The sequence below is a fragment of the Carassius carassius genome, chromosome 47 (assembly GCF_963082965.1).
Source record: "Carassius carassius chromosome 47, fCarCar2.1, whole genome shotgun sequence".
NCBI lineage: Eukaryota > Metazoa > Chordata > Actinopteri > Cypriniformes > Cyprinidae > Carassius > Carassius carassius.
In genome coordinates, this window is record NC_081801.1 from 11332290 (window position 1) to 11346359 (window position 14070).

Consider the following 14070-nt stretch of genomic DNA (forward strand, 5'->3'; position numbering starts at 1 on the left):
AAATCCTTCGAAACTCACACATTTGTTGAGGAGAAGTTGCAGCTCTGAGGGTTAGTGGTTCTGACAGTTTTTGTTGCAAAAACCAGTCGTCTTCGGACAGAGGAGTCTGTGAGTGTGTGTTTATGTGTGTCTAGACCCAAATCCCAGTGCACTGCAGACTAACATCCTCCTCCTCCTCTCTTTTGTGCTGATTTAATTTAAGAGTGGGCTGAATTAATAACATCCCCAAGGCATGCAGGGCGCCCTTAGAGCCCTTCTCATATTTACTCACCAATATAAAATGTTATAAGGAGTTCTTTTACATCCCTCCTGTGACTTGCTGGACACAGCAACATGCCCCTTTTTAAGGAATATAAGATTGTTCAAGATTAGATATTTTGTTTATTTTTTAAATTAAGCAAAACAGAAAATGTTCAAAGTACCATGTCCCTGATTTTTTTTAATGTAAATAATTTTTTTATATAAATTTAAATATGATGTAATTAAATATTTTATACAACTTTGTTTCAAATTCTTTATGCATTTCAGATTTTTATTTAAAAATGTAAGCAGCTGATGCATAACATGGATCATGGATATATATATACATACATATATATGTGTGTGTGTGTGTGTGTGCTACCCTACATTTTCCCGTTCTTAGAAAAATATTTTTTTTCCCTTTTTCTTTATATCTGCTATGTTCTTTTTCTCTCTCGTTTCTTTCATTCAATGACAAAGATAATCCTGCATGTGGTTTAGGTGCTGCACACTGATATTGTGCTTTGTGTCTGTAAATGGACTTCTGGTCAGACTAGGTGGAAGCTTTTTGTCAACTGCTTTTCTCTCCCTCTCTCTTAAGCTCAGTGTACAGTTTAAGGCTGTATGAATGAGTAAATAAATAAATATATAAATAAAGAGAAAGAATTCTCTGAGGAAGCGCATGTCAGTGTGAACACAAGAGAGTAAGAGCGAGAAAGAGAGAGGATGAGGAGGAGCTGTCAGGGAGAGCAAGCACAAAAGAAAAGACAGAAAGAACACAAAGATAGTGGATGAAAAATCTAGTCACAAAGGATACAGAGAGAGCTACAACAAAAGAAAAGGGGTGAAGGATAGAGATGCAAGACAACAGGTAACAGAAGGAATGAGAGGCATCAACTATAGAAGGAGAGGAAAGGAAGAGAGAGAGAGAGAGAGAGAGAGAAATGGGCCAGCTCTCCCCTGCAAGGCACACCCTGGCATTCAGCCGTAGAAGAGAGCAGGAGAAATGCTGAAAGAGAGAGAACAGTATTTGTCAAGAACTGAGGAAACAGCGTCTGTGCAGCAACAAGGAAAAGAGACAGAAAGACAATACGTCTCAGAGAGATGGCCATGCTTTACAGGAAGTGAACTGTGATATAAAAAAGCCAACTTTCGATTTTATATCAGGCATTTTTTCTGATGTTATGTCATCATCGTGAAGGGATATGAATATGTATCTTCTGATTGCTTAGATAAACATCAGCATGTCGATGATTTACTGATGTCTGGATCTGGAGGAACAGGAAGAGCTTCATTGTGCAGCACAAGCACACACTGTTCCACAAGTATTCAAAGATGTTTCACTGGTGTCTGCTACCATAAAAACAGGTTGAATTATGGAAAAGACAGTGTATTTTTTAGTAGAGTAGCTGCTTGGCATCTATGAACAACTGAACAGCTAAACTGTAGTTTAGGCTATTACAGTTACATTAAAATGAGACGTCCTATTTTGGTGTCCACATCAGATGATATTTAAAGGGATAGTTCACTCTCAAATTAAATTTTGGTATGTTTTAGCTTACCTCAAGGACATCCAAGATGTAGGTTTCTCTGTTTCCTCAGTATTTCCCATTTTGATATTTTTGGTCCAACCGTTCTTGTCTGTGACTCACATAATGGATGTCTATGGTCACCACCTCAAAGAGCATGCACAGAGGAGTCAAAATTAAACAATTCCCCATCGTAAGTATACATTGATGACCTAAGACACAAAAGGAGCGGTTTGTGTAAGAAAACGAACAGTATTTATATCGTTTTTACCTCTTGTACACAACCACGTACAACTGATCTGAGTGCGCGAGTGCTTCCTGATGTGACGTGCGCGCGCGCTCTGGCTTTAGTCTGCGCAAGCGCGGAAACCTACATCTTGGATGTCCTCGAGGTAAGCTAAAACATATAAAAATTTAATTTGAGAGTGAACTATCCCTTTAAGTTATTTTATATTCATAAAAAGCATATTAAATGTTTTAAATAACTTTTGTGAAAATAAAATGTCCGAAAAGGTGGTGAAATAATCGGCATTCGGCATTTTTCATCATTTTGTAAAAACGAAACAACATCTTTATTCTGACCTGTACTTATTAAAATGTATAAAATATATTACATTTCAAATGATTAAAAACTTCTTGCTGACAAATCTGTAACAGGTAATGGTTTGAAGGATAGTTAAAAAATATTGGTAAATATTAAAAATTCCAGTTAATTTGTATTTTGGAGACAAAATTGTGAGTTTTTTAATCTCATATAATGATTCTTCTTCTAAATATGCCTGACAGGATTTTTTTGGTATATAAACTATTGTTACACTGAGTGACATTTTTGTTGGTATCTTCTGTAAATAATGGTAAAAACGTACAATAATTATTATTTTTTCTCGGACAAAAAATAATAATAATTAATGTGTATAATATAATTTACATATATTTTAAGATTATTGTGGAAACTGATACTTTTCTCAGAATTCTTTGATGAAGGGAAAGCTCAAAAGCTGTTTTGAATGTTTGAAATCTGTATTGAAATTCATAACAAAATATTTTGTGACAACCCACCTTGGCTAAAACAAGGTAACTTAGAAAATCACATAGCAACTTTCTAGCACCTCAGCAAATGTTTTGCTTATGTTTTTTTTTTTTTGTTGCCATCAGTGAGTATGACATCAACAGGATCTGATGTCATGGGAATAAACCCTAGTGCTTAATGTTTGAGATATATACCTCAGGATTCATTATGTGATTACCGTTGCTCCTGGAAGGGATGGCATAAATGTTTTCTCTCTCTTTCACCTCTCACCAATAATGACTGTGATGACGAATTTCGTAAATGTCACTAACAAGTGTTTGTTTTTTTCATTTGCCACCCAGCATTAGTCACAGTGCATGTTTGAGTGCTTGAGTGACGCCAACACACTCTCATGTCTCGATCTGTACAGTTGTGCTTCGATGTCTTTCGCTCCCCAAAAAAATCTCATTCAGCCACACTATGATTTTTCTATAAATATCGAACATGCAGGTCCCAGGAGGGAAATCTAATCTATTTTATCAAGTGCTTGCAACTAGGTAACAGAAGATCAGATTTCTATTCAACTTTTTTATTTTTAGCATAGATGAAAAGCTTGTGTGGATGTTTTATTTTAATCAAACAAGAAACTCTGATGATTCAGATGAAACCTGTTTTGACATTTAACATCCAATAGCAAGCATGAAATTAATTGTTTTATTCATTTGTCCTTTAATTCCTATTTACACAGTGACTTTCACTTTCATTTTCATTTTTCATTTCAATTTCATTTTTTGAATTTTCTTGGATGAAATAGTCATTTCAAGTCAGGTCACCTTTATTTACATTTAGATTTACATTTAATCATTTAGCAGACGCTTTTATCCAAAGCGACTTACAAATGAGAACACATGAGAGGCAATCAGACCAACAAAAGAACAACAACAGTATACAAGTGCCATGACAAGTCTCAGTTAGTCTAGTACAGAACGCATAGCCAGGTTGGTTGTTTTTTTGTTTTTGTTTTTAAGAATATGATAGACAAGAAAATAAAAGGTAAGTGCTAGTATTAGTTGGTTAAGTGCTGGCGAAAAAGATGAGTCTTTAGATGTTTTTTGAAAATGAGTAAAGACTGGGGAGGGCATTCCACCAGCTTGGCACAATCCAGGAAAAGGTCCATGAGAGTGTTTTGAACCTCTTTGGGATGGCACCACAAGGCGTCATTCACTTGCAAAGCGCAAACTTCTGGAGGGCACATAAGATTGACCTAGTGAGTATGTTGGTATGTTGGTGCCGTGCCAGTGGTCATCTTGTAGGCAAGCATCAGTACCTTGAATTTGATGCGAGCGGCTACTGGTAGCCAGTGTATCCTGATGAGGAGAGGAGTAACGTGAGCTATTTTTGGCTCATTGAAGACAACCCTCGCTGCTGCATTCTGGATCAGTTGCAGAGGCTTGATATACATGCAAGAAGGCCCGCCAGGAGAGCATTAAAATAGTCCAGTCTGGAGAGAACAAGAGCTTGGACAAGAAGTTGGGTGGCTTGCTCTGACAGGAAGGGTCTAATCTTCCTAAAGTTGTATAGGGCAAATCTGCAGGACTGGGTCGTTGTAGCAATATGGTCTGTGAAGCTTAACTGATGATCGATCACATCTCCTAGGTTTCTGGCTGTCCTGGAAGGAGTTATGGTTGAGGAACCCAGCTGTATAGAGAAGTTGTGATGAAACGCTGAAGGTTGAGCTGAAGGTGATGGTCATTCATCCAGCTAGAAATGTCACTCAGACAGGCTGACATGCGAGCAACTACTGTCGGGTCATCTGGTTGGCATGAGAAGTAGAGTTGAGTGTCATCAGCGTAGCAGTGATAAGAAAAGCCATGCTTCTGAATGACAGATCCTAATGGTGTCATGTAGATAGAGAAGAGAAGTGGTCCAAGTACTGAGCTTTGAGGAACCCCAGTAGTAAGTTGTTGTGACTTAGAAACTTCACCCCTCCAAGACACCCTGAAGGATCTATCATAGAGGTAGGACTTAAACCACAGGAGTGCAGTTCCAGAGATGCCCATCTTTCTGAGGTTGGACAGGAGAATCTGGTGATTAACGGTGTCAAAAGCAGCAGACAGGTCAAGTAAGATGAGTACTGAGGATTTTGAAGCTGCTCTTGCCAGTCGCAGGGCTTCAGTAACCGAGAGCAGGGCAGTCTCAGTTGAGTGGCCGCTTTTGATGCCAGATTGGTTGCTGTCCAGGAGGTTATGTAGCACTTGATACTTGATACTTTGATTTAAAAGCAGCTTCTATAATATTATTTAACTATTTAAACTATAATAAACAGTAAAATAATAGAATCAGTGATGCAGACTTCTTCAAATAGGCAAATTAAATTTCTGCTGTAAAGAATCTCTAAAAAAGATAATATTGTAATTTTTCTGCTCAAGTCAGTTTAATATTGATATAGTTCAGTTCAAAAACTGTGTAAAGTTTAATTATGAAATATAAGTCATTGTATGGAAGGCAACAATGTCGTTATTCATCCCAATTTAAATCAGTTGAATAACAGTGTTGATGTTCCAAATTCTTTTTAATAGGAATCCATGCAATTAGGAATTTTGCGTCAGGGCGAAATATTTTCTCAGACAGATTTTGCAACGGGTTAAAGTTGTTCCATGGATTTGCCATTATTTGTGTTTGTGAAATTTCAATAATTTGCACATTTATTGGTTAAACTGATAATGTTAAGTCTCATGTTACGGCACTCACTTTTATGATAACATTAGGAAAAAAAAAACAATCAGATTCTGTGTTAGGAGTATCCATATCTCTTACATGGTGACAGGCAGCAGTTTAGCCCTTAGAAAGGTTAGTTTTCCTCATATGGCCAGAGGATGGGTTAGGCCATTAGTATTGATAAAGCAGTCATGCACTGAAGGATGCTCTCCATTGCCTCTCAGACTGAAAGAAGAGCCATCGCCTTCAAAGTCACTACTAAACAGCTTTTAAAATGGTATGAAATCAAGATCCAACTTAACCTTATCTCACCATTCTACTAGTTTCTCTATTATACAACGCTTGCTACTTTTTCAGCTTATTTTTCCACATTTTTTGCCATAATCTTTAAGGTTCTGGTCTGAAGGAGAGGGACCGAGAAGACAGGGAAACCTAATCCATCTTTTCTGTCCCAGAGGCATTGTGGGATATGAAGTCAAGCGCACTGCGAGTAAAGCTGTCATCGGCAGTGATGCGTGAAGCGGAAAGCGGGATGTGTTTTTCTGCAGTTCATGGTTTACCTAGAATCAGAAGCCAGAACCCCACCACAATCACATACGCTAGGCTGTGTAGCTGTCCAACTAGAGGAGTTAAAAGGCAAGACCTGTGATGCGTTATTGCATTGTAAATCAGATTTCGGTATAGATCATATGAATTAAAGCAACGCTTGTTTATTTAACCTTTGAGGAACATTAATTTCGCAGATGCATAGATGCTACCCCGAAAAAACTATAAAATATCCACGCTAGCTATAGGTGATGTAAAGCGTCTGGCTATAAGCCTGAACAGAATTTGTTGTAAATGCTCTTTCCTGTTGGGTCGGTTTAAAAAGGGCTACCCCTGAAAAGGTGGCAATGTCAGACTAAAGGGACAGTTCACCCCAAAAAAAAAAAAACATGAACGTGAGAAAATAATGACAGAATTTAGGTTTTTAAGTGAACATCCCTTTAAATGTGCTTGATGTTATATAAAACAGCATGCAGATTGTCCAATCCACACACACAGACATTCATCGATTATGGAAGTGCGGGATAACAGCACTGACCTGCTTGTTCATTTGAGTGGAATGTTGGCGGAGGCACTTTAGGGGTCATTGGTAGTGTTGGCCATAGTGAAATGGACCGTTGCAGTGCGGAAACTGACACAATTGTAGAGCTGCGGAATTGCTTTAATAGAACAGTTGATAAAACTACCCTATTAAAAACAAACCTCTTTTTCACTCCTAAGGGGAAACATACGGCACTGCTTGAAACACTGTGTGTTTAAAGTGTCCTGAGTACACACAAAGGGCATCTGAGCTGTGGCTTTTTGATAATGTCAAATAAAACTTTCCTTGGGTCGTTTTCCTAAACAGACGTGGTCCCTTTAAAAAGGTCAGACTGACAGAGAAAACAACTAAGCTGAGTTGGTGTTTAGGGAGGGGGGTTGCTGGACTGGAGAAGCGTTTGGTGCGAATCTTGCTAACATAATTGCAGTCTTGATTTCTACAAGCAGCCTCTGTGTCCCCTTTAGCGCATACAGTACACCTCCACACTACCCCCACTTTCTCTCTCCCCAGGGATATGTGTGGTGATTTTAGAAGCTATCCAGCCCTGCAGACAGGGGAAGTGTGACTGAAACACGTATAATATAAAATAAATGTATTTTCCGATCTGATATATGATGGGGGGGGAAAAGGAGAGGAATGAGTTCAGCAAAAGGTGGATTCCAACTCTAGGTCGATTGTATCAGAACAGAGTTGTGCACTTTACACCCTATGCCACTGAGCCTGTTGCATGATGTGCATCTTTAGTAATGTGGTCTATGCTAACCAGAAGTTGATGGGCGGAGCTAGTGTGAACAAGGTTGGTTATTTGCTTAGTGTAAATAGACACTCGGAAATTTTGTCTTCCCCTCGCTTTGGCCCAAAGTGTGCATGGGCCACTGGGCCTGAGCCCATGATGCCCATTGGATAATCCAGCCCCTCTGTGCACACACACGTGCCTATTTTCTGGTCTTTTCTGTGGCTGGAGCTGCTGTTGGAAATGTCCCTGTTAAAACCAGGAATGTCAAAAACCTATTAGGCTCATAGGAAAGACAGAATATTCTATTTATAGCCGTTATAATTCTATCAAATGTGCAATATGTATTATTTTCTCATTTATTTGATTAATATTATTGATTGCTTTTAGTGATTTCTTATACTTATCTTTAATGTTGTGAGTGCTGGCATACGATTTTCTGTGTCCTAGAGCTGTGTGGATTGGGATGACAGGAAACTGACAGTAAAATTGGGAGAGTTGAAACAATGCTGTTCTCTTTGTGCTCATTTTTGTGGCAGATATTCATTTGGGTTATGTGGTTTGGCATGCGTTGTGAAAGAATGTATCTAGCAGCATTCAAAAGAGGGTTAACTGTACAAATCAGGTGGAAAAGAGCAACTGCAGGGTGAAAAGTCTGTCGCAATCTTATTTCTCTCCCAGATTGGATAAACAACTAGCCTTCGGTGTTGTGACTTGGTATGCAAGTCTCAGACAAAATTGTTTAAGTGGAGTGCAGATGCTGAAGGGTATGACGGTGTGTGAGCTGACTTTGTGTGTGGTGTATGCTGGTGTGCAAATATAATAAGGAGAACAAACACGGTTTTAGAACAGACCATGTGTATCGCTGGGGTTACTTGGAAATTCATAAGAAGAATAAGAATATATTTAACTATTATTTAAAACTAAATGATAATATATGAAAATTCTAAAATTCATTTCATGATTTTTTTTTTTAATGAAAGAAAACAATAATGTATGGAATGTGTTTTAAAATGTGTGTGTCTGGCACTGGTAGCATCAACATTTTTATTAAATAAGACCTTATAAACAAGAATAACTACACATATTGTGATATAGTAATTAACAGTTCAAACATTTGTGGTCATCAATAAATCAATAATTTTATCCAGCAAAGATGCATTAAAATGATCAAAAGCGAGAAAAGTGAAAAAGGCATTTATAATGTTACAAAATATTTTGTACTTCTATTTTCTCACAAAGCTCAGCCATTTTTAACATGAGAAAGAAATGTTACTGGAAATTCAGCATTTCCTTTACAAAAATAAATTACATTTTAAAATAAATTAAAAGAGAAAACACTCTTTTGAATTCTAATAATATTTCACACTTTTACTGTTTTTGCTGTATTTATTATCAAATAAATGCAGTCTGTGAGCATAAAAGATCTCTTTCAAAAATATTTTGAACTATGCTACTTTTTAGTTTTTTTTCTCACAATATTTTTTGCTATTGTTGTTTAAAATGTCTTATTTAGTGATATCGTTGATGGTACTAAATTATATCATTAACAGTATGAACACATTACTGTTTTTGTCAATGAAGAGATACTTGAGCCTTAATAATGGGTCTGTACATTGTGTACAACATTTTTTTGGAAACACTTTATGTTCTTGGTTTGGCTCTGTATATTGAAGTGTGTGTGTGTGTGTGACTAGCCTCTGCTTCTCTGTGGGAATGATGCTTCCTACCGTCAGATCCAGGTGTCTTTCCGTTCCCTTCCCCCAGTCCGAGGCAGATGTAGTCTGTGCAGTCATGGAGATATCCATGATCAAAGAGCCTATACTTATGGCACAATAAGATCCTGCTAATAATCCACAATTACTTTCAGACACATGCTAGTGCCAATCAGAGTCATACAAAAATAACTAACTACGACAAAGCACTTCAAATGCTGTACGTTCAGCAATATGTAATTATGATACAATCGATTAAACGAGCCTACTTGTGTACGATGATAATAATGCCATCATTGTCGTGAGCATACATTGTGAGTTGTTAGTTATGAAGTGCCGCTGTCTTTTTGGCTGTTTGTTCGGTACAGAAACGGGAAAACAATTTCATCAAAGCCAGGTGGTTTTCCCATTAGCATGCCGCGGTTAAGCTTCAAAGCTGAGAAGTCGGACTTGCTGCAAGAAAGAAATATAAAAAGGGGGAAAACTGACAATAACTGTAAGACCGTCAGACATGAGAGACATGTTCAGAAACAGGGTTGCATAAGTACTCACTTCAGACTGAGGCAGTAGATCAGACGTTGCCTCAGCAGCCACTGAAGTTTCTCCGAATTGCAAAAACACAGGGAGAAGCAATGTGGAGCTCATTATCATACAGCATATAAAGTGTATATTGGAAACTGCTGGCACTTACTGCTGCAGCCCTGACTCAGTTATAAGTCCACATAGAACTGATCCAATTTTTCATTTTCTTTCTTCTATGTTTTTTGTGGAAAGCCCATTTAGAAAGCAAGCACCCTGTAGCCTATTTCCAATGTTTATCATGGTCCCGTTACACTATATACTGTATATATAAGGTTGGTAATTCTCTTATGCTCATCAAGACTGCATTTATTTGATCACAAATACAGTAAAATAGTAATATTATGAAATATGGTTATTCTTAGAAATATTAACCAATTTTATTTTAATATATTTTAAAATGTAATTATCTCTGTGATGGCAAAGCTGATTTTTTTTAGCAGCAATTACCCCAGTTTTCAGTGTCACATGATCCTTATGAAAACATTGTAATGTTGATTTGGTGCACAAGAAACTTTTCTTATTATTATTCTTAAAACAATGAAAAAAAAGCTTTTGATAAATTTTTCAGGATTCTTCGATGATAAGAAAGTTATAGAATAAATAGAAGGAACATAATTGATTTGATTTTTATTTTTTTATATTATAAAAGTCTTCATTGTTTGATCAGTTTAATGTATTCTTTTGGAATAAATGTATTAATATCTTTAAATAAGTCTTGCGGACTCCAAACATTTAAACAGTAGGGTGTGTGTGTGTGTGTGTGTGTGTGTGTGTGTGTGTGTGTGTGTGTGTGTGTGTGTGTGTGTGTGTGTGTATGGGTGGGTGGGTGTGTATAGGTATGAGAGTGTGTGTTTACTGTACCTACTGTACCTTACAAGTTATTGTCAGAAATTGCTCATTTTTATTTAATTTATTTTGTAATTTGTGTTTTGCAAATTAGCCATTCTTCTGTAACATTCAAAACTCCAGTACGAAAGTAAGTTCAAAATAGACTTCATGTAAGGAATCTGCTTGTTCAGGCAGTGGAAGGGTCTCCCAGGCGGTTTCTTTAATGCAAAAGTCCTATATCAGAAAACACTAATGTAAGCGGGATCCTAATGTTCTAAAGTGAGGCAAATGTTTAGTACTCCTTCAGGGTTTGTGTCATTAATGTTTTAAGCATCTAACTCTCTGGTGTTGTGTTTTGCAGTCTGTTCGCAGTACTCGCGGGGCGTGTTCGCCATTTTCGGCCTGTACGATAAGAGGTCGGTTCACACGCTAACATCCTTCTGTGGCGCGCTGCACATCTCCCTCATCACGCCCAGTTTCCCTTCCGAGGGTGAGAGCCAGTTCATCTTACAGCTGCGGCCCTCCATACGAGGGGCCCTTCTCAGCCTGCTAGACCACTATGACTGGAATCGATTCGTCTTTCTCTACGACACCGACAGGGGTAAGACAATAAAACACACAGAAACTCACTCCCTCACGCTAATACCCATTTCCATTTGATAATTTGCAAAATGTAATTAAGTGCCAGTGGAAGTGTTTAACAGTTATACATACTGGCTTGAATATTAAATAATGTTCTGCATAATGTCTTAAAGGAACAGTTCATCAAAGAATTAATAAAATTCTGTCATCATTTACTTACTCTCATGTTGTTCCAAACCTGTATGACTTTCTATCTTCTATGAAACGCATACAGAATAATTTTGAAGAGCCTTCAAACAGCTATTTTATATACAGCAGCAGATTATAGTGAACAAGCTGTAAGTAAACAATGAAGTGTAAAGCCATACTACATTGTATACAACGAACCAAAATTTGTCATGTGATCCAAACTCGAGAATCAAACCAATTTGATTTGTGTTCTTTTGAGTCAGTTCTTTTCAGTGGACCAATTGGTCTGGTTCATAAATCTGGCTGGTCACTTTCTTAATGCAGTAACAATGAATGAGAACTGGAGATTTAAAGCTTCAAAAAGGTCCTTATTTTTTTCTCCAAAGGCTGTTGACAAGTGAGTCAGTAAGTTGAATTTGAGAACATAATCAGTCATATGGAGAACTTAAACAACAAATTCATGAAAAAAATAAAATAAAATAAAACAGAATAAAACAGAAGAAGAATCGGTCATTGCAAGTTCTTGATATGAACTCTCTTGAACTTTCAAAGAGATCTCGGGCAGATGTCAAGACTTTATGAGAAGGCTTTCATTTGACTTCAGAGGACTTATAGTAATGTAGTCATAGGAAGTCAAACGAATCACTTATGATGCTTTTTCACCAAACACCGTTAATGTTGCACAGAAGATAGAAAGTCATACAGGTTTGGATCAATGTGTGGGTGAGTTTACATTGCAAACTCTACTTTATTGGTTGTCTCATGGAGTCAGGTGACTAGGAATGATGAGCTACTCAGAATTTTATTTCCAGTGAGCCTGTTATTAAGAGAGGCTTATTCTATGGAGATCAGGGTCAGGTCTTAAACTCTCAGTTACACTAATGAGCAGTTTGTAGGCCAGAAACACAGTACTTCTGTTTCTTTCTTACTTGTCTCTCTCCCCGATCCTCCCCATCAGTGTCGTTTTTCTCATCTTGCACTGTTGTGAACGCACACTTCTGAAATGCATCGAATTTCTTTGAAAGACGAACACAATACCCTCCTGTCATTTGAGTCTGTAAATCATGAGAGCTCATTACAGAATATTCTATAAATAACAAAAAGTGATCTGTGTTGTCTTGTGCGTGTATAAGATTCACCGTTCCTTCACATCCCATATGGCCAGATATTTGCAAAGTTTCCATATGGTGAGCTTAATCAAATATTTTTGTTAGCAAAACAGAGCATTGTATCAACTTTATCAAGAGTTTTATAAAGTAAATAAGCCCTTTTTACATAAAACAAAAAGCCACAGTGAAACTTTCCACAGAGAGGTAGTGTTAACTGTACCAATCCATTTACTATTGTGCCTGTAACCATTGTAAAATCCATAGGTGGAGGTTATTGGTGATACCTACTGTAATGCACAGCTTGAGAGGCTTGTATTAAACAGCAGCAACAGCAATATTATAAAACAAGGCAAAACATTTAATAATATTCTATGATAATAATAAAAATGCATGTTATATATTTAATATTAGATGTAATAATAATAATACATGGTTTTGATAATAATAATAAACTGTAGTTTTTGTTATTTTTCTTTATTGTAAATAAATATATAATAATGTATGTATATAATAATTGGAATAAAAAGCAGCAAAGCTGTTTATTGTTGCCATCAATGAATTAATATAGAGTATGTTTATTATATGTAATGATTGCTTATAATATATAATGGTTTTATAAATTTAATTTTATTCATAAATTGTTATAAATTATTAGAAATTGTTACTGGTGTTAATAATAAGTATAATAATAATAATTGGATTAAAAACTTAGGCTATTTTATTTTTGTTCTAAACAATGTATTAATATAGATTATCAAATGTGTGTTTGTAATCTAATATATATATATATATATATATATATATATATATAGTTGTTATTATTATTATTTATAAATAAATATAGATATAAAAGGATAATCATTGGAATACAAAACTGTATGCCTTTTGTCTTTCCCAGGCAATGCATTCATATAAAGGTGTTGTACATATGTTTATAAGCATTTACATCTTTAAATGCTCATCCAGTCATAAATTTGAGTCAGAACTATCCTTATTAAAGGGTACAAGTGAGGCTCAAACAGTGAAGGCTGATAAATGAAGATAAAATACTGGAGTGATGGATTATGCAGGTACTTCTTGGGTGAATTATTCCTTCCAAAACAAAGAGAAACGCTCTTGGTGAACAACCCCCCCCCCCCCCCCCCCCTCACTTCTGAAATGATTGTGACAAATGACAGAAGACATTCAGGGTATCATTGTATATGGACTACCAGTTGGCCAATGTTAGTGCTTTGGAGCTCTTGAAAAGAACAGATTTTGTCCGGATGGCCCTTGTTTAGACTACAGGCTGAGTTGCTTTAGACTCAGTGTACTGTGAAAGCCTCTGAGCAGATACAATCTGAGAGGGATGTGGACATGATGAATGGTTGGTGTAAGAGGTTGGCACTTCACTGCATTGTCATGGTCTGTTCTCCATTCCTTCTCTCTCTATATATATATGTCTACCACACACACAAACACACATGCACACACACACACACACACACACACGCACACACACACACACACACACACGCACACACAGGGCTTCTTCCCCCTGCTGGGCTGGATTGGAAATGAGGGGGAAGGGAGGACGCTGGCAGGCAGCTCTAATGCTGATTCTGGTTGGTTCCTGCACATACATGGATATTCACATATGCACATGACACCCCAAGCTACTGATTAATCAGCTATTAAATTGCTTGAATTACTAGAAGCAGAGGCTGTGATTTGAAATAGATGGCAGATGAATTTTAGCACTGAGTTAGT

At 36.9% G+C, this 14070-nt stretch overlaps 1 protein-coding gene across 6 annotated transcripts in view; it reads left to right on the forward strand.

Moving 5' to 3' along the window:
• LOC132130960 (glutamate receptor 4-like) overlaps positions 1-14070 on the forward strand; it is an 87762-nt gene that overhangs the window by 28402 nt on the left and 45290 nt on the right. For all 6 annotated transcript variants that reach the window (XM_059542855.1, XM_059542854.1, XM_059542853.1 and 3 more), the window contains exon 3: positions 10803-11042. In XM_059542855.1, coding sequence (XP_059398838.1) covers positions 10803-11042 — 240 coding nt within the window. The remainder of the gene's footprint in view (positions 1-10802; positions 11043-14070) is intronic.